The sequence below is a fragment of the Trichosurus vulpecula genome, chromosome 8 (assembly GCF_011100635.1).
Source record: "Trichosurus vulpecula isolate mTriVul1 chromosome 8, mTriVul1.pri, whole genome shotgun sequence".
Lineage (NCBI taxonomy): Eukaryota > Metazoa > Chordata > Mammalia > Diprotodontia > Phalangeridae > Trichosurus > Trichosurus vulpecula.
In genome coordinates this window covers 110,594,201-110,613,296 of record NC_050580.1, presented here as the reverse complement: position 1 = coordinate 110,613,296, position 19,096 = coordinate 110,594,201, and the positions used below count along the sequence as shown (strand labels likewise).

The window sequence follows — 19,096 nt, the reverse complement described above, 5'->3', positions numbered from 1 at the left end:
AGGCAGGACAATTGGGGTTAAGTGACTTGCCCAAGGTCACACAGCTAGTAAGTGTGCCAAGTGTCTGGGGCCAAATTTGAACTCAGGTCCTCCTGACTCCATGGCCAGTGTTCTGCTCATTGCGCCACCTAGCTGCCCCTCACTGAGATGTCTTTAAATAGCTGTAATCAATTTTGTTCATTTCAAGCCAATGGCACTGTAGCTTAACTCATGGGTAATTTGTACCTATTTTCTGATGACAAAGAAGGGGAAACCAAGAAGAGGCCCATTAATTGAGGTACAGCTGAACTAATTTTGGCATATGAAAACTACTGTGCAGTAAGAAATGGCAAAAGGGGAAGTAGTTTCAGAGAAAACCCGGGAAAACTTGTATGAACAGATGCAGAATGAGTTGAACAGAACCCAGGGAACAATTTATGACACTATTAAATGATAACTACTAATAAGGACACTACTGAAAAAACTTTGAAAGATTTAAGGATTCTGATCAACACAACGATCACCCATAATTTCAGACAACTAACAATAAAGCATGCTACCCACCCCCTAAGAGAGACAACAGATTCAGAGGGTAAAATGAAACGTCTATTTTTTGGATGTGGCCAAAGTGGGAATTTGTTTTGCTTAACTAGAAATGTTTGTTACATCTGCCTCCCCACTACCACCATGGGGGTGAGTGGGAGGGAAAGTTGATATTTGAGGGGCAGCTACGTGGTGCAGTGAGTAGAGCACTGGCCCTGGAGTCAGGAGCACCTGAGTTTAAATTCGGCCTCAGACACTTGACACAATAGCTGTGTGACCCTGGGCAAGTCACTTAACCCCAATTGCCCTGCCTTTCTCCCTCAAAAAAAAAAAGAGAAAATTGATATTTGATAATTATAGTTATAAAAATAAACACTTGCTGTCCGATGTAACATCATGAGAAAGAACAGTGAGTTTAGAGTCAAAAGTTGTAGGTCTAAAGCCCTGCTCTTTAGCGCCAGTCTGTAAAACCCTGACAGGTCTGGCTGAGGCAGGAAGGAGAATGAATAGTTTGTAGGAAACAAGTGAATCAGAGGCAGTGACAGAGGCAGTGACTGTCCCAGGGCTTCAGGCAGGGCAGTGAAAGGAGCCAGCTGAGGGAGCAGGGAACTGGTGTATCTTGGATCAAAATGGATCCTGTTTGGTGGAGGAGAATGCATGCAGTGAGAATCTGTGAGCAGCACAGTGCAGCTGTAGCCCTCAGGGTTTGGTCTTGGCTCTCCTCCCCCTTGTGTCACCATTGTGCTCCATGAGACTGTCCCTGGTGTCTGCTGGTCCAGGGTCAGGCTCATGCTCTCCTGGATGGCCCACAGAAAGCCTCTGAGACAGAAATGAGGCCTTAAATGATGAAGCTGGGGTGCCTATGAATTACACTAGCTAATGACTGCAGATTTCTCATTCTGAGAGTAGGGTGAGCATTGGGCACAAGTAACAACTGCAGTTGGGTTCCTCTGTCACTCTGAATGGTCTAGATGAGGGGTGGAGAGGGCAGGAAATTGCAGCCATTACCAGCTCAGCTCAGCAGGGACACACTACTGCAGCCTACATTGAATGCCCCTCCCATACCAGCTGCTCCAAATGAGTGTATGATTATAACCCTGTCCATTTCCTGGTAACAGCATAAGACATTGGCTTTCCTTGGGCAATGTCAGAAAGTCTTCAAACCCAGCCTCTGCAACTGATAAAGCACAAACTGCTTTTGTTATTGGGAAATTAGGAGAGATTGTATTTGACAGATCAGAAGCCCTCTGCTCCGGGACTATCAAAATCTTGAGGCAGAGTTCTGGACAACATCTGAATTTGTGATACTGCAGTGTCCATGCCGATATAAGGTGGGCAGCTGCACTATTGTTAACACATATTAACAAGTTTCACCAACTTAGAGCCACTTGAGGATAAGCAAAAGTGGTACGAACAGACATTTTTAAGGAGGGGCTAATCAGGTTAGAGCAAAAGCAGAATCGTACAGATAGATAAGCATTAAGATGCATTTGGACCCTTTCTTCTGCTGCCTGAGTGGCAGGGGACCACAACAGAATATTGCATACACTGTCAGCTGTGGTCACTGTATGGGGTGTTTTTGCTCAATTGTTTCCTTTGTTACATGGAAGGTTAGACTTTGGCAGTTCGTGGAGACTGCACATATTTTCAGAAATGGCTGATGTAAAAACAAAAGGCATCAATACAACAGTGTTTTTAATAAAGGAATTCTTTTTTTTTTTTAAAGGCAGGGCATCCCTCTCCAGATAATCTGGCATATCTGATGGGCTTATCTGTCTAGCTGCCTATTCAACATCCAGGTTGATATATAAAATTCTCTTTGGCTTTTAAAACTCATAGTAATCTGGCTCCTTTCTACTTTTTCAGTCTTCTTATACCTTACTCTCCTTCAAATATTGTGGTCCAGGGGTACTGGTCTCCTGGCTGTTCCTTGCACATGACTCAACCCCAAGCACTTTCACTGGCTGTCAGCTGCCCCCATGTCTGAAACTCTCTCCCCTCCTCACTTCCTTGGCTTCCTTCAAGTCTCAGCTAAGGCCCTACCTTGTGCAAGAGATGCTTAATCTTAGTGCCATCCCTCTGAGACTCCCCCAGTATCTCATATCCTCTCTCTTTTCTCCTTCCCGCCCCCCACATATATATAGGCCTATACAGGTATACAACTATATAGGCACATACATACATGTGTATATACATATGTAGAGATGAGAATATAGACATACATGTGAATGTCTATATATTATAGAGAGCTTATAGTTTATATATAGTTTTTTGCATCTTTTCTTCTCCATTACACCATGAGCTCCTTGAGAACAGATACTGGTTTTATCTTGCTTAGTATTTTTAGCATGTAGCATATCACCTGGCTGGTGCATAACATTGAAGTTTTCTAGGCAAAGATACTGGAGTGGCTTGCCATTTCCTTAAGGCAAAGAGAGATTAAGTGACTTTCTCAGGGGTACATAGCTAATAAGTGTCTGAGGCTGGATTTGAACTCAGGTCTACCTGACTTCAGGCCCAGAGCCCTATCCACTGAGCCACCTAGCTACCTCCACTAAGTAAGCACTATTTAATAAATGTTTCCTTACTTGATAAACAGAAACACCAGAATAGGAGTTGAATTTAGGCCTAAGAAAAAATGAGAATAGTCAAGAAAGTCCATATAGCAAAGGGCTGGATGATGCAGTTTAGCATTTATTTTTTAATTAAATGTTTAAAAAATAAAAAATCTCTCTTCCTCTCTCCCTGCTTGTCAAGATGTTATTTCTCAGATTCCTTTCCTCATACCAACCTAAAATAGTTCACATTTACATAGTCCTTTAGAAAGCAAGGTTGTACACCCTGATTTGCCTGGTGGCCTGTGGTACTTGAACTTCCTTGTGTATTTATATATTTTACTTATTGTAGGTAGGCAAGGCAACATGGCGAAGTGCAGAAAGAATTGGGCACAAAGCTGGGAAAACCTGGGTTCCTTATGGAACAACTCAATTTTCCTACATCGGGTCATGAGAAAGAAATAGGTACTTCTTCCCTGGATCCCAGGAAACGGAATCACAAGAGTCATGAAATAGTTTAACAAAATGTGGACTCAAAATGGGTAACATTGGAAAGAATATTCACATTAATACTGATTTCAACAAAATACAGCATGAAGTGTAGATAAAAGTTATTTCTTCTCCAAACTGTTATTCAAAGTTGTCCCAACACATTTAATAAAATAATGATTCCTTAAGTAGTATTATGGTAAGTCTTATTTGTCACCTATAGAAGTCATAATAGTTTGAATCGATTCTATTCTAATCCATGAGTTACCTGATTTTTAACCCAATACAAAATAGTTTCAATAAATGTCACTTTCTAAGATCTTTTTTGATCTAATGATACATAGACTCTCTAATTTCTTAGACGCTGACCAGGGATTCCCAATCTGTAAACTCTGGATATCTGGGCACTCGATGAGCTATTCCAGGGATCTGCAAATCTACAAATGGACATGTAGGTCTCCACAGACTGAATATTATGTTATATATCTATGGATTCGTATTCTTGAAAGCTATGTAGATACTGCTGAGTCATAAAATACAAGTCTATTTAAAAGCACTACTGAGTTCTTACTAGCTTTTTCTCCTGCCATCCCCTCCCTTCTCTCCCTTCATACTTTCCTTCTTTCCTTCCCTCCTTTCTTTCTTTTTCTTTCCAGACAAGACAGACAAGAGTGTTTTGTTCAAGAAACAACTGAAACAACTCCAACTAAACATAATTAAACAAGCTGCTGAAACCAAAAAATAAGAAATAGATAAAAGAATAGAAATTGACACAGATTAATACCATTTCCTAAGGCAGTTTAATAGTTGTGAATCAATCAATACACTGAGAGCAAACAAGCCTAGAAACCATCTCTGCTGGCAAAAACTTATCTTCTTGTTAATCAGAGACACACTGCCGCTAAAGAAAATACCAATTCAGAATATAGATTTATCTGCAAAACCTTATGAAAGATGGTAGTAGAAGAGAAGCACTGCTTCCTAAAACCCCAAGAAAAAGTGGAGGTCGAAGAAAAAGCAAGTTGACAGAATGTTTGGTAAGAGACCTAAATAAAGAAGAGATTGGAGGCATTTGCTACACAGTAGGGAAGAAGTCGTAGGATCTGAGTTCAAATGCCAGATCTGCCATTATTATCTGTGTGACTTTGGAGAAAGTCCTTTAACTTTTCTGGCTTGAGTTTTCTCATCTATAAAATGGAAGGCTGATTCTCATCTATAAAATGGAAGGCTGGATCAGAGGACCTCATTAGGTCCCTTCTATCTCTAAATCTATGGTCCTTTGATCCTGAGGGCATTTAAGGACAAAACTGGAAAATGGAAATGCTCTATTAATATTCAAATAAACTCTTTTCTTCATCAGTTACAGTGGAGAGAACACATTAGGGCACTTAACATCATAGTCCCTGATGTGTTGTATGAAGAGGAGCATGTGGCACCAATGAAAACAAAGGCTGGAAATTATACATCATGTACAAAGAAGAGGTCCAAATAAGAGTTGAGGCCAATTTGCAAGATATTTGATAAAGGGGAGGTTACTATAAACATAGGTCTAATTTCAAAAATAGAAAGTAACCAAGAAAATATCAACAGCCATTAATCCATGTACTTACATTTCAATTTTAATTAATTTTTTTCAATCTGTAAAAATCTGCCTTATCTTCTTCCCATCCCAAATTGAGAATGAAAGAAAAACAAAATCTCTGTTACAAACCTGTATACACAAGCAAAACAAATTTCCACCCCCAAGTCTTAAAGGAAAAAATATATGTATGTATGTATAAATACACATTCTGTAATCTAAGTCTCTCTACCCTCTACCAGGAGGTAGACAGCACATTTCATTATCAGTTCTCTGAAATCCATTGATCATTACACTGATTAGAGTCTTTTAAAACTATTTGTTTGTACAATATTGTTGTCAATGCACGAACTGTTCTATTGGTTTTACACACTTCACTCTGCAGTTTATACAAATCTTCCCAGGTTTCTCTGAAACCATCCTCTTCATCATTTCTTATGGCACACTAGCATCTGATCATGTCCATACATATTCGGCTATTCCCCAACTGATGAGCATCCCCTCAGATTCCAAAAGAGCTTTAATTTTTGTACATCCTTAGTTAGAATTTGTTTTGCTTAGGGATAATCCCTCCCTTAACCTACCCTTCCTCTACTTCCCCTTTCTCACTTCTCCTCTTTTCTAGTGTCCCTATTGAGTGAGATGTATTTCTGTATCCAATTGTCTGTATATGTGTATATTCTTTCCTTCTCTAACCAGTGTTCAGATAAGGATAAGGTATAAGAGACAGTTACTTCCCCCACCCTTTCTTCTTTGTTTGTAGGAAATTCTACTTGCATACCTAATTATGTGAAAAAATTTTCCCTAACCTTCCTTTGCATTCCCTTCCAAAGATATTTCTCTTCTCTTCCCTTTCTATTCTTCTTTCAAGACCATTAAAACATAACAGAATAACTCCCAGACTTTCTGTCTAACTAGACTCTCTCCATGACCCCTAATGATGATAGACCTTAAAGGGGGGACACCATGTGCTTGCTTTTCCATCTCTACAAAATCTTTATCAGAATAACCAACATATTAACCAAGGGTATCCTAGATGAATGAATATGAAAGGAAAAGGAAGAATTTCATGAGACATCCTATAACAAGCCACATTTTTACAATCACTCAACTGACTGAAAAGTACAGAGAATAAAAGACTCCACTGTGCTTACTGTTTGTTGACTATAAAAAAGCATTTTCTTTGGCAGATCAAAATGCTTCCTTAAGGTTCTCCTTCAACAAAATGTCTACTATAAATATGCCAAGACTGTAAAGATTTCTTGAAAAAGATTTCTTGTAAGAGTGATAATTCCGAGAATCTTCTGATTATTAATATCAACTGAGACATGGAACCTGCCTGTCTGCTTAGCAAAGGTGTTTGTCACATCTGTCTTAGAGCCCAAGTGGAAAAGGGATTGATTGTCTCCAAATGCTCTTCCTTATATGTGACCTTGTGCTGATTGCATCAAGCCCTGGAACACTGTGGAGATGCCTAAAGGAGAGCCAGAATCATTTAAGAGTTCAACCTAACTATGCACATTGGAAAAGCCTGTGAATGAAATGAATGATGAATGATGATTTTCCAGTAATTCTAATGCAGTTGGATGGACAGCCCATAGAGACAATTCCTCAGTCCACATATACTGAACACTGCAGATGGACAATGAATTTGTCCTGTATTTGACTGGGAGTCAGAGCACAGGGCTGGACTGCCAATGAGAAACTGAACTCAAGTCTTCTTCCCGAAATGAAGGCTCATCTTCTTGACCTCAATATTTTTCCAGTAATATTATATCTTCAAATAGTTAAAGTGGGGTAGTTACACAAAGGACACTGGAAAGGTACATGGAGACAGTGAATAGGCGGCAACATGTACCATCAAATAATTTTTCAGTGAGGTCAAAAATCAATAAACATTCATTAAGCACCTACTATGGTACAGGCACTGTGCTAAGTGTTAGAGATATAAATATGAAAAAAGAAAGGCCTTGCCTTCAAGGGGCTTACATTCTAATAGGGGAAGACAGTATATTAAAAGCTGAAACACTGGAGCAAAAGGTACCTGACATGGGGTCATAGTGAAAAAAGTTAGAGAAGTCCCACATCAGCACAGCCAGGTGAGAAATGAAAAGATGTCTAAGTTGAACTCTCTCCTTACATGGAAGTTTTAAAGTTCATGGCTTCACCCTTCAGACAGAGGGGCGGAGGGTAGTGATGGGATAAAAGTACCAAGGCTGTTCAATAATGAGGTTTTCCCAATAACGAGCTTCCTGAGACATACTGGAAAAGTTGGAGAAATCCTAGAGTAGTGAGTGCATCGAAGTGAGAAATAAAAAAAGATGTAAATAATTTCATCAGAGAGCTAACTACATGACTAGAAAAGGAGGGACAGTCAACTTATCATGAAGTAAGAATGAGGATTAATTGATGACAATCTGTGTACTTCACTGGGATCCAAACGATATCAAGGTAGTTAACTCACTGACTTGATCCACCCATTCCTGCTGGCTACTGGCCTATGTATCTCCTACCTTTCAAGACTAAATTGCTGGAGATGGTTATCTATAATCAATGGCACCACTTCCTTTCCTCTCACTCACTTCTTAATCTTTGCAGTCCATCTTCAAACTTTATCTCATCACTCTTAGGGAATACTCTTAGCTCTTCATGGTTACTTCCCGGTTTTCTATCTACCACCATCTCTCAGTAACCTCTCTTCCTTTGGGGGTCATTCAATCCATCTTTATCACTCAATTAAGTTTTTGATGGCAGCCACCTAACTGACCTTTTGCTATCATTCTTAAACAAGTTCAGTGCCTGGCTCACCATCTTTCTCTCCTCCCCAAATCCTGTTCTCACACTAGGGGACTTCTAACACATATCGATACTCCCTCAAAAATGCCCCTTCATTTCTCAACTTACTCCCATGACCTACTACTTTACCTTGTCTCAGCTACACACAGCAACGGTCACACCACACCCACGTTCATGAACTCTGAAATTCCTTTATCTGATCATAATCTGTTGTCACCCTACCTTTCTCTGCCTTGCCTTCCCTAACACTGTTCTTCATCCTCAGTGGGACTTCACTCCCTCAACCACTTGGTTCTTCATAGGTCATTGCCTTTGCACTGGTTACACTCTCCTCCCTTCGCCATCTGAGTTCTTTGGTGAACCAGTCCGACTCTTCATTTCCCTTTTCTCTCAAGTCTTATCCTACTGTTGCCTTGGTCCTGCCAAGCCTCAGTCTTGGATTACTCCCATCATCTGTTGCTTTCACTCATGTGTTTCTGAACAAAGCTAGAGAAAATCATGGGACCAAGCTGATCGAGTTCACGATAAATCTGTTACATAATCTCAACTGGACCCTCATTGTATTGAGGCAAACCTTTTTACACCTTCCTAATTGTTTCACTATCCTACTCACAGTGGCTCTTCCCAAAGCTTTCCGTTCCTCTTCAAATCTTTCAAGGCTCCCTCTCCCCCACTCTCTTAGATGAGAACCTTGCCTCATATTTCACTGAAAAAACTGAGACCATTTGCAGAGAGCTCCTCCTTTTCATCTCACATCACTAGGATACTTTCCACTACTATCTTCTCCTTCACCCAGGTCTTATATGAAGAAATGGCACTTTTTCTGTCAAGGCAAATCTCTCTACACGCATGAGTGATCCCATTCCAACCTGTATCCCCCAGTAAATCAGCAAATTCTCTACTATTGAGAAAAATGACCATGTCTCCTCCATTCTCAAAAAACTCTCATTTGATCCATCCACAACTGCTAGCTATTGTCCTATATATCTCCTCCCTTTCATAGCTCAACTCTTTGGGGACATATGTCTACAATCAATAGCTCAACTTCCTTTCCTCTCACTCTCTTAATGCTCTACAGTCTGTCTTCTGACCTCATCATTCAACCAAAACTGCTCTCTCCAAAGTTACCAATGATCTCTTAATTGTCAAACATCAATCTTTTCTTTTTCTTTAAAAATTTTTTGTTGAGGGGTAGAGCCAAGATGGCACTGTGAAAGGAAGGAACTAATGGAGCTCTTTCACAAATTCTGTCAGATACGTCTAAAAAAGAGAATCTGAGCAGATTTGTGAGAGTTAGAAGCCACTAGTAGACTGAGAGGGGTAGGAGCTCCGGGCACACGCAAGGGCACCAGACCCAACCAACCTGGAACAGCAGAGGAATCCAGCCAGTGTGCGGGTCTGGGAGATGCCAGAGCAGGAACAGGACCAGGGCGGAAGCACCAGCTACAGCTGCGATCAAGCCCTAGGCCTCTCAGCCCAGTACAGGAGTCTGTCGGAGTGCAGAGCCTGCACCCACAGGAACACCTACCCTGGAGGCCTCCAACCCACAGTCTAAAGGTTTGAAAGTTGCCTTCTTGAACCTCCAGGAGCCACGATGGGCAGGTAAAACAGTTTTTATCCCTCCCTTGAATTAACCTAGACAATAATTCCTCAGGAGAAATAGAGGAACCAGAAGCGGACTTCAGTAGCAAGAGAAATGGGGGAGAGGGCCCTTCTTGTGGCGGCAGAAGGAGACTAGTGCAGGAAGAGAGGTGTCCCAGCAGCCCTCACCTCAGCAGAACAACGAGAGTGACTGAGCCCCAGTGGGGTGGGACATCAATGCCAGGACCCCAGACGCAGCACAGCCAGGGGAAGTGGCAGACATCAGCATGGACAAAAGCTGAGACCACCCATTCTGTAGAACAGTCCTGGGAAGCAGAGACCCGCCCCTCCCCCCCCAGGCAGCCAGACCACCCATGTCCCACACCTCATGAAACCAGAGGCCATAGAACATAAAGTCAGTGAGCAGACCCAGAGATTCCAACACAAGAAACTTGAGACAGAGCCCCTGAGCCTCAGAAACAGAGATCCACTTTAGAAGTCAGGAGGAAAAAAAAAAACACCATGAAAAAATATGCTAAGAAGCCAAAGACGATTGATTCGTATTATGGAGACAGGGAAGATCAAAATACCAATTCAGAAGAGGATAGCATGGACACTTGTAACCAGAATGGACTTTGTTTTCTTTGAATGACTCAGCTTACCTCATTGAGCTTCCCTGGACACTGGGGCTTGCTCTTCCAGGGCAGGAAGCCCAGCGACCATGCCAGGAATCAGAGAACTTCCTGTGTGATGAGTCATGGGGCTGGCTGAGGGGAGGTGTGTTAACCTGGTCTACGCTAGGGGGAGGGGCCAAGTCAAGAACCAATCGGCCCTGGTCGTTCAGGCGGCGCTTGATGATGTCAAAAACTCTATAAGAGGGGAGAGGACAGCTTGAAGATCCTCTCTTTCTTTTCCGGTTGGAGCCAGAGATGCCTACAGCCGAAGCTGAGCTGCCGGTAGCAGAGCTGACTGGAGGCCAGTGGGTAATCTTCTTACCGTAGAGGGGAAGCATGTATACGATTTTGCCTTATACCATCTCGCTTCTCTATGGCCTCCTGGTTACCCTTGTGAGGTGGACTTATTGGGCCTGGAAGCTTTTGATGAAAATATCAAAATGGGGACGCTGGTTTGTGGGCTTGTTACTGTGGAGTGTAAATACATGCTTTAGTTCTCCTGCCTTCTGCCTAGAGAATTCCTTATATCCTGCGGTTCCGGACCTTTTAGGCACATATGAGATTCTCTTTGAAATCATAAATTCTGCCTTCCTAATATAACACTACACCCACATCTGAAACCTCAAAAAGGAAAGTGAACTGGTTTCCAGACCAAAAAGCATTCCTGGAAGAACTCAAGGAGGACTTTAAAAACCAAATTAGGGAGGTAAAAGAAAAAATGGAAAAAGTAGAAAAAAAATTCCATGAGGAAAACAAATCTTTAAATGTAAAATAGGGGAAATGGTTAAGGAAAATCAGAATATAAATGGAGAAAATGTCTCACTGAAAAGTAAAATCAACCAAATGGAAAAGGAGATGGAGAAGATAAAGGAAGAAAATAAAACATTAAAAATTAGAATTGGGCAAGTAGAAGCTAATGACTCAATGAGACATCAAGAATTAGTCAAACAAAATCTAAAGAATGAAAAAGTAGAAGAAAACGTGAAGTATCTGATTGGAAAAACAACTGAACTGGTAAATAGATCCAGGAGAGACAATCTAAGAATTATTGGTCTACCTGAAAGCTATGATGAAAAAAAAAAGAGCCTGGACAGTATCTTCCATGAAATCCTTAAGGAAAATTGCCAGGAGGTCCTAGAACCAGAGGGTAAAATTGTCATCGAAAGAATCCATCGATCACCCCCTGAAAAAGATCCCAAATTGAAAACTCCAAGAAATATTATAGCCAAATTCCAGAACTACCAGGTCAAGGAGAAAATACTGCAAGCAGCTAGAAAGAAACAACTCAAATATCATGGAACTACAGTCAGGATCACACAGGATCTTTCAGCTTCTCCATTAAATGACAGGAGAAATTGGAATATGATATTCCGAAAGGCAAAGGAGCTTGGACTGCAACCAAGGATCAACTACCCAGCAAAATTGAGCATAATTTTCCAGGCAAGGAGATGGACATTCAATGAAATAAGGGAATTCCAGACCTTCCTGATGAAAAGGCCAGAGCTCAATGGAAAATCTGATCTCCAAATACAAAACTCACGAAAGACACAAAAAGGTAAATGGGGGGAAAAAACTCCTAGTTAATCAATAAGGCTAATTAGTTACATCCTTATATAGGGTTATTTTGCTTTATATATGTTATATATACATGTCAACCTTGAGAATAGTATACTTATCATGACAATTGAAAGGGATATGCGTAGACTGTGGGTATCAGTATAAAATAACTGATATAATGATAAAAAATATAATTAAGTGATATAAAGGGATGTTTCTGGGGGGAGAGGTAAGGAGGTAGTAGAAAAGGGTAAATTACATCACCTGAACAGGCACAAAAACATACTGTAGTAGAGGGAAAGAAGGCAGGGAGAAGACCATTATCTGAGCTTTACTCTCATCGGATTTGGTTCAAGAAGGGAATAACATACCCTGATAAGTACAGAAATCTAACTTGTCCTACAGGCAGTAGGAGGGGAAAGGGGTGGTCAGAAGGGAGGGAAGGAGTAGCAAGGGGAAAATGGTAAGGTAAGGGAGGGGAATCAAAAGGGAGGGTAAACTGAGGAAGGCAGGCAGTCAAAAGCAAAACTCTGTTAAGGAGTGGAAGGGGAAAGGGAGAAATAGGATGGAGAAAAAGACACAGATAGTAATCATAACTGTGAATGTGAATGAGATGAACTCTCCCATAAAAGAGGTGGATAGCAGAATGGATTAAAAACCATAATCCTACAATATGCTGTTTACAAGAAACACATTTGAAACAGGGGGATACACACAGGGTAAAGGTGAAAGGATGGAGCAGAACGCACTGTGCTTCAGCTAAAGTAAAAAAAGCAGGGGTAGCAATCCTAATCTCAGACAAAGCAAAAGCAAAGATAGATCTAATTAAAAGAGATAAGGAAGGACACTACATCCTGCTAAAAGGCACAATAAACAACGAAGCAATAATATTATTTAACATATATGCACCAAGTAGTATGGCATGCAAATTCTTAGAGGAGAGGTTAAGGGAGTTACAGGAAGAAATAGACAGCAAAACTATAATAATGGGAGACCTCAACCTCCCCCTCGCTGAACTTGATAAATTTAACTTCAAAATAAACAAGAAAGAAGTTAAGGAGGTGAATAGAATTTTAGAAAAGGCACTTATGATAGACCTCTGGAGAAAACTGAATGGGGATAAAAAGGATTTTCTTTTTTCTCAGTGGTACATGGCACATACTCAAAAACTGACCAAGTACTAGGGCATAAAAACCTCACAATCCAGTGCAGAAAGGCAGAAGTAGTCAAAGCATCCTTTTCAGATCATGATGCAATAAAAATTATTTGTAATAAAGAACCATGGAAAAATAAGCTAAAAATTAACTGGAAACTAAATAATCTAATTCTAAAGAATGAGTGGGCAAAGAACAAATGAGAGAAACAATTAATAACTTCATTCAAGAGAATGACAATAATGAGACAACATAACAAAACTTATGGGATGCAGCAAAAGCAGGTCATAGGGGAAGTTTTATATCACTAAATGCTTACATGAATAAAATAGAGAAAAAAGAGATCAATGAATTGGGCCTGCAACTAAAAAAGCTAGAAAAAGAACCAATTGAAAATCCCCGATTAAATAACAAATTAGAAATACTGAAAATCAAAGGAGAGATTAATAAAATTGAAACCAAGAAAACTACTGAATTAATAAATAAAACCAAGAACTAGCTTTATGAAAAAACCAATAAAATTAATAAACCTTTGGTCAATTTGATTAAAAAAAGAAAGAAGAAAATCAAATTTCCAGTATCAAAAATGAAAAGGGTGAATTCGCCTCCAATGAAGAGAAAATTAAAACAATAACTAAGAATTATTTTGCCCAATTGTATGCCCATAAATTTGACAACCTTAGGGATATGGATGAATATCTACAAAAATATAAATTACCCAGGTTAACAGAAGAGGAAATAAATTACCTAAATAACCCCATCTCAGAAAAAGAAATTTTTTGATTTTTTTTCCTTTTTTTTCTTTGGAAGGGGGAAGGCAGGGCAATTGGGGTTAAGTGACTTGCCCAAGGTCACACAGTTAGTGTGGCAAGCGTCTGAGGCTGGATTTGAACTCAGGTCCTCCTGACTCCAGGGCTGGTGCTCTACTCACTGCGCCACCTAGCTGCCCCAGAAAAAGAAATTGAGCAAGCCATCAATGAACTCCCTAGGAAAAAATCTCCGGGGCCTGATGGTTTTACATGTGAATTTTATCAAACATTTAAAGAGCAGTTAATTCCTATACTTTATAGACTATTTGGGAAAATAGGTGAAGGAGGAGTCCTACCAAATTCTTTTTATGACACAAATATGGTACTAAAACCCAAACCAGGAAGAGTCAAAACAGAGAAAGAAAATTATAGACCAATTTCCCTAATGAATATTGATGCAAAAATTTTAAATAAAATATTAGCAAAAAGATTGCAGCAACTTATCACGAGAATAACACACTATGACCAGGTAGGATTTATTCTAGGAATGCAAGGTTGGTTCAATATTAGGAAAACTATTAGCATAATTGATTATATCAACAACAAAAGTAGCAGAAACCATATGATCATCTCAATAGACGCAGAAAAAGCCTTTGACAAAATACAACACCCATTCCTATTAAAAACACTAGAAAGCATAGGACTAAATGGAACCTTCCTTAAAATTATAAATAGCATCTACCTAAAACCATCAACAAGCATTATTTGTAATGGGGATAAGCTAGATGCATTCCCAATAGGATCAGGGGTGAAACAAGGATGTACATTACCACCCCTATTATTCAATTTGGTTCTAGGAATGTTAGCTGTGCAGTAAGAGAAGAAAAAGAAATTGAAGGAATTAGAATAGGCAAAGAAAAAATTTTTTGTTTATTCGTTGCAAGAGATGGCTCTCTGGGATAAGAGGAAATCTAGGCAATGTAAAAACAAAATATACCAATAAAAATCTATTTAAAAAAAAAAAAAAGTTATTTTCTAAACATTACTTTTAGATGCTCCCCAAAAGCTAATATTCTACATACTCACAGATCACAGAATGCCTGGCATTTTATACAAAGCACATAACAGATCAGAGATGTTGGTGTCATGCCAACTCATGACTTTGTAGAGTTTGGGTATTGCTACCATGTAGATGAGTGATATTTCAAAACCTCTGGCCAAGCAACATGATCTCATGCTGAAGTGGAATAGTTCTGTCCCACTCAGTAACTGCTATTAATAACAAAGACCCAGAACTTCTGGATTTTCACAGCACTCTGCTGGCATTCCCATTAGTGTTGATGGAAATCAGCCCCAAATGGATGGAAAGAAGAATCATGAGAACGTCAGTGAACAAACCTGATCAGTTATACTACACTACATTATCAGTTTCCAGAGCAGCAGCAGAAGCTTTAAGTGTGTCACTGACAACCGACAAAACCTAACGGACTCATCTGAAAACATAGACTTGAATATTTTTTGATCTGTTTATACAAATAAAATGTATTGGTTAAATCAAAGGTGAATAAAAGTGGCAAATTAATGTCATCTTACCTGAAGATGACTTAGTATGATGTGAGTTTTTCCAGCAGATACAGTTTATAACACCCGTACTGTCATCCACTACAAGAGAAACATAAATACAGCAGATCAGAGATGGTGGTTTTTCTTGCATGGCAAGCATGTTATCAGAACACTTTTGTGCTTTTGTCAGTGGCAGTGAAAAAGCACAAATTATTTATGTTACTTCTTTCCCAAGAGACAAATACCTTAATCTAGTGTAAAACACATATTCAAACCCTAGTATCTCCACATATTCCTCACCAGACCCCTAATAAAAACCACTTGTCTACACATGTCAAAGGCTACACACATTGTAAACATTCCTCTTTGAACTCTGCTAATTTTTTGCATTCTAGAAAATCAGCTGCCGTACAAATTGTACATTTCCTGCACCCCACCGAGCTTTTTTTTTTTAGAGGGGGGAAGGCAAGGCAATTGGGGTTAAGGGACTTGCCCAAGGTCACACTGCTAGTAAGTGTGTCAAGTGAGTGAGGCCAGATTTGAATTCAGGCCCTCATGACTCCAGGGCCAGTGCTGTCCTCACTGCGCCACCTAGCTGCCCCACACCCCGCCAATCTCAGACATTCAATATTCTTGCCTCCCCAAAATAGTGTCTTTAGAAAGTAACTGTCCATTTTAGTCTCAAGTGCTCATAGACAGATGAACAAGCTAAAACAAAATATATTGGGATAATTATTTATACCCTACACCAAAAAGACGTCAGCCTGGTGTCTACGGTTTTGTGCTATGTTCTTCTTATCATCATGGAAAGGGGCCTTGAGAAATCAACTGAAGCCCTTATGCCTCCGTAGCAATTTCTCAGATACCTTCCACTTACTTTACTTAATACAGAGAATTGTGAGAATGAAAGTACTTTTAGCTCTTCAGAGGAAAGACTACAGAAAAACAAAGTTTTGTTTCCATCGGTAAATACATATATAACAAACACATTATTTTGCATTTTACACATATATGCACACACAAACGTGCACATGGACACACATACTTCCATTTTAAAAATTATAATAGTACTGGTCATGAAAATATTGTTTTGTTATAGGACCCTGTGGGTTCAGCAGAAGAGAAGAGCTGACATGAGGGGAGTAGGGAAGGACTTTTTGGAAAAGACAGAGGTCATCTGAAGTGCCTGACATATCAGAGGGGAGTAACTAAAGGAAAGCATACCTTGGCACTAGCCCAGGGCCTTCTCCTGGGCAGAATCTGCCCTAAAGTTATTTTAATCCTAGCAATTCTTGTCCAATAAAGGAGGTTCAAGCATCCATCATCCCTGCCACTCCCCTAGGCTACACAGCTTGCAAGGTACTATTCTGGGAAGGGTCAAAAGAGAATAGAAGATAACACTCGGTCTATTGGTCTGGTTGCCTTTTGTTTTTTTTCTTTCTTAATACAACCTTAAGAATAATCAAAAAACAAATATTTCAATATACAAAGAACAAAAAGAAGACCGTTTATGAACCCATGAACATCTGGTACATGAATTTTGTTTTTCTTTAATTGCTTCTAAAATCTTTTCAACTTTGAATTTAAGCATCATCAAAGAACAAAATATTTCAATATACAAAGAATAACAAAAGGGAGCATCTACCTATGATGTCATCAGTGCGAGGGACTTCAGTGTGGAAGGAAAGAAGGAAGAAAACAATCATTTATTAAAAGTCTATTTTGTGCCAGGCAGTGTGCTAAATACTTTACAAATATCATCTCATTTAACCCTCATGATAACCCCAGTAGATAGATATTATTATCCCCATTTTACAGTTATGGAAACTGAAGCAAACGGAGGTTAAGTGGCGTGCCCAGGCTAACACGGCAGGTCCAACGCCATCTGATTTTTTTTCCAGGCCAAAAGAAAAAAAAAAGGCCTGCTCTCAAAGGGCTAGTGAGAGAAGAACATGCAAGCAACTATGTAGAAACAGATAGACTGCAGATACTCAGCAGAGGGAAGGTACCACTAGCCTTGGTGGGGATGAAGAAAGGCTTCTTGTAGGTGTGATTTCAGCTGGGGAAGGAGGCCAGGGAGGCCAGGAGACAGAAATGAGCCCTGAAAGAATACTAGGCCTGATGGAGAGCAATGAAAACACCAAGTCAGGAGATGGGAGGAGCAATAAGAAGGCTAATGTCACTGGTAATGCAGAGGACAGGGAGGGAGGGCAGCACAGGGTATACGATGGCTCAAAAGGGAGGAGGCGGGCAGGTTATGAAGAGGTCTGAATGCCAGATAGAGGAGATGGGACAGGGAGCCTCTGAAGTTTATTGAACAGGAGGGTGACGCGGTCAGATTTGTGCTTCATGAAGATCAATCTGACAGCTGAGTGGAAGATGGACTGGATTGGGAAGAGCCTTAAGGCAGGGAGCCCAACTAGCAGGCCACTGCAATAGTCTAGACATGAGGCGGTGGCAGTGTCAGAGGAGAGAAGGGAGCATATAGAAGAGATAGAATCAAAAGGTCGAATCAACACGACTTGGCAACTGATTGAATATTGGGGGTGAAAGAGTAAAGGCTAGAGGAGAAGGTCATCCTCTTTGTGAGCCTGGGTGACTGGGAGGATGATGGTGCCCTCAAAAGCAACAGGAAAGTTAGAAAATGGGTAGGATTTTGGGGGGAAGTTTTGGGAGTTAGGAGTTCAGTTTTGGACCTGCTGAGTAATCAGCTTGGTGGTGTAGTGGATAGAGTGCTGGAGACAGAGACAGGAAGACCTGGGTTCAAAGCTGATCTCAGATGTTTACTAGCTGTGTGATCCTGGGCAAGCCACTCCATTTCTGCCAGCTTCAGTTTCCCCATGTGTAAAACTGAGATGCCAATAGTCTCTACTTTTCAGGTTTGTTTTGAGAATAAAATGAGATAATATGTAAAAAGTACTCTGCACACCTAAAAGCACTATGCAAATGCTAACTATTGTTACTGTTGTTACTAAGGACATCTAGTTCAAGATGGCTAATAGGTAGCTGGGGACATGAGAACAGAGATTATGGGGCTAGAAAAGGAGATCTGGGAATGATCGGTATTGTTTGTGGTTCAGTCGTTTTTGGTGGTGTCTGCCTCTGTGACCCCATTTGGAATGTTTTTTTGGCAGAGATACTGGAAGGGTCTGCCATGTTCTTCTCCATATCATTTTACAGATGTGGAAACTGAGGCGAACACCATTAAGGGATTTGCCCAGTGTCTGAGACCAGATCCGAATTCAGGAAGATGAGTCAACTACTTGCCCTATCATCAATATAGAAAATATATTGAATTTATGACTGCTGGTGAGATTACCAAGCAAAACAGTATAAAGGGAAAAGAAAATAGGGCACAGGACAGAGCCTTGGGGACACCCATGGTTGGTAGTATAACCTGAATGAAGACCTAGCAAAGGAGTTGGAGGAGGAGTGTTCAGATAGGAAGAAGGAGAACCAGGAGACAGAAGTGTCACGAAAGTCTAGTGAGAAGTGAATTTCAGGGAGAAGGTGAGCTGTAGAAAAGGTCAAGAAGGATGAGAACCAACAGAAGGTCATTAGATTTAGCAATTTAGAGACCACTGGTATCTTTGGAAAAAGTAGTTTTAATTGAATGATGAGGCCAGAAGCCAGACCTCAGAATTAAGAAGGAAAGAGAAAAGGAAGTGTAGACAATGGATTATAGATGTTTTAATAACACTCTTCATTTGTTTCCTTTTGCATCTCTATCACTACACACTAACTTCCCCAACCTCCCCTAATAGATGCCCACTTGAAACAAATAAATAAATTCAAGCAAAACAAATCAACTCATTGACTACATCTGAAAATGTACTCATCATTTTTAGAACCCTCTTACATGCTAACTGAAGGTGTT

The 19,096-nt window shown here is 40.2% G+C and overlaps 1 protein-coding gene across 4 annotated transcripts in view; it reads right to left on the bottom strand.

Annotated features, from left to right (window-relative positions):
- STN1 (STN1 subunit of CST complex) overlaps positions 1 to 19,096 on the bottom strand; it is a 67,220-nt gene that overhangs the window by 40,448 nt on the left and 7,676 nt on the right. For all 4 annotated transcript variants that reach the window (XR_005008975.1, XM_036735751.1, XM_036735753.1 and 1 more), the window contains exon 4: positions 15,250 to 15,318. Coding sequence is in view for 3 of the 4 variants with exons in the window: in XM_036735751.1 (XP_036591646.1) it covers positions 15,250 to 15,318 (69 nt within the window). In the remaining variant the exon portion in view is untranslated. The remainder of the gene's footprint in view (positions 1 to 15,249; positions 15,319 to 19,096) is intronic.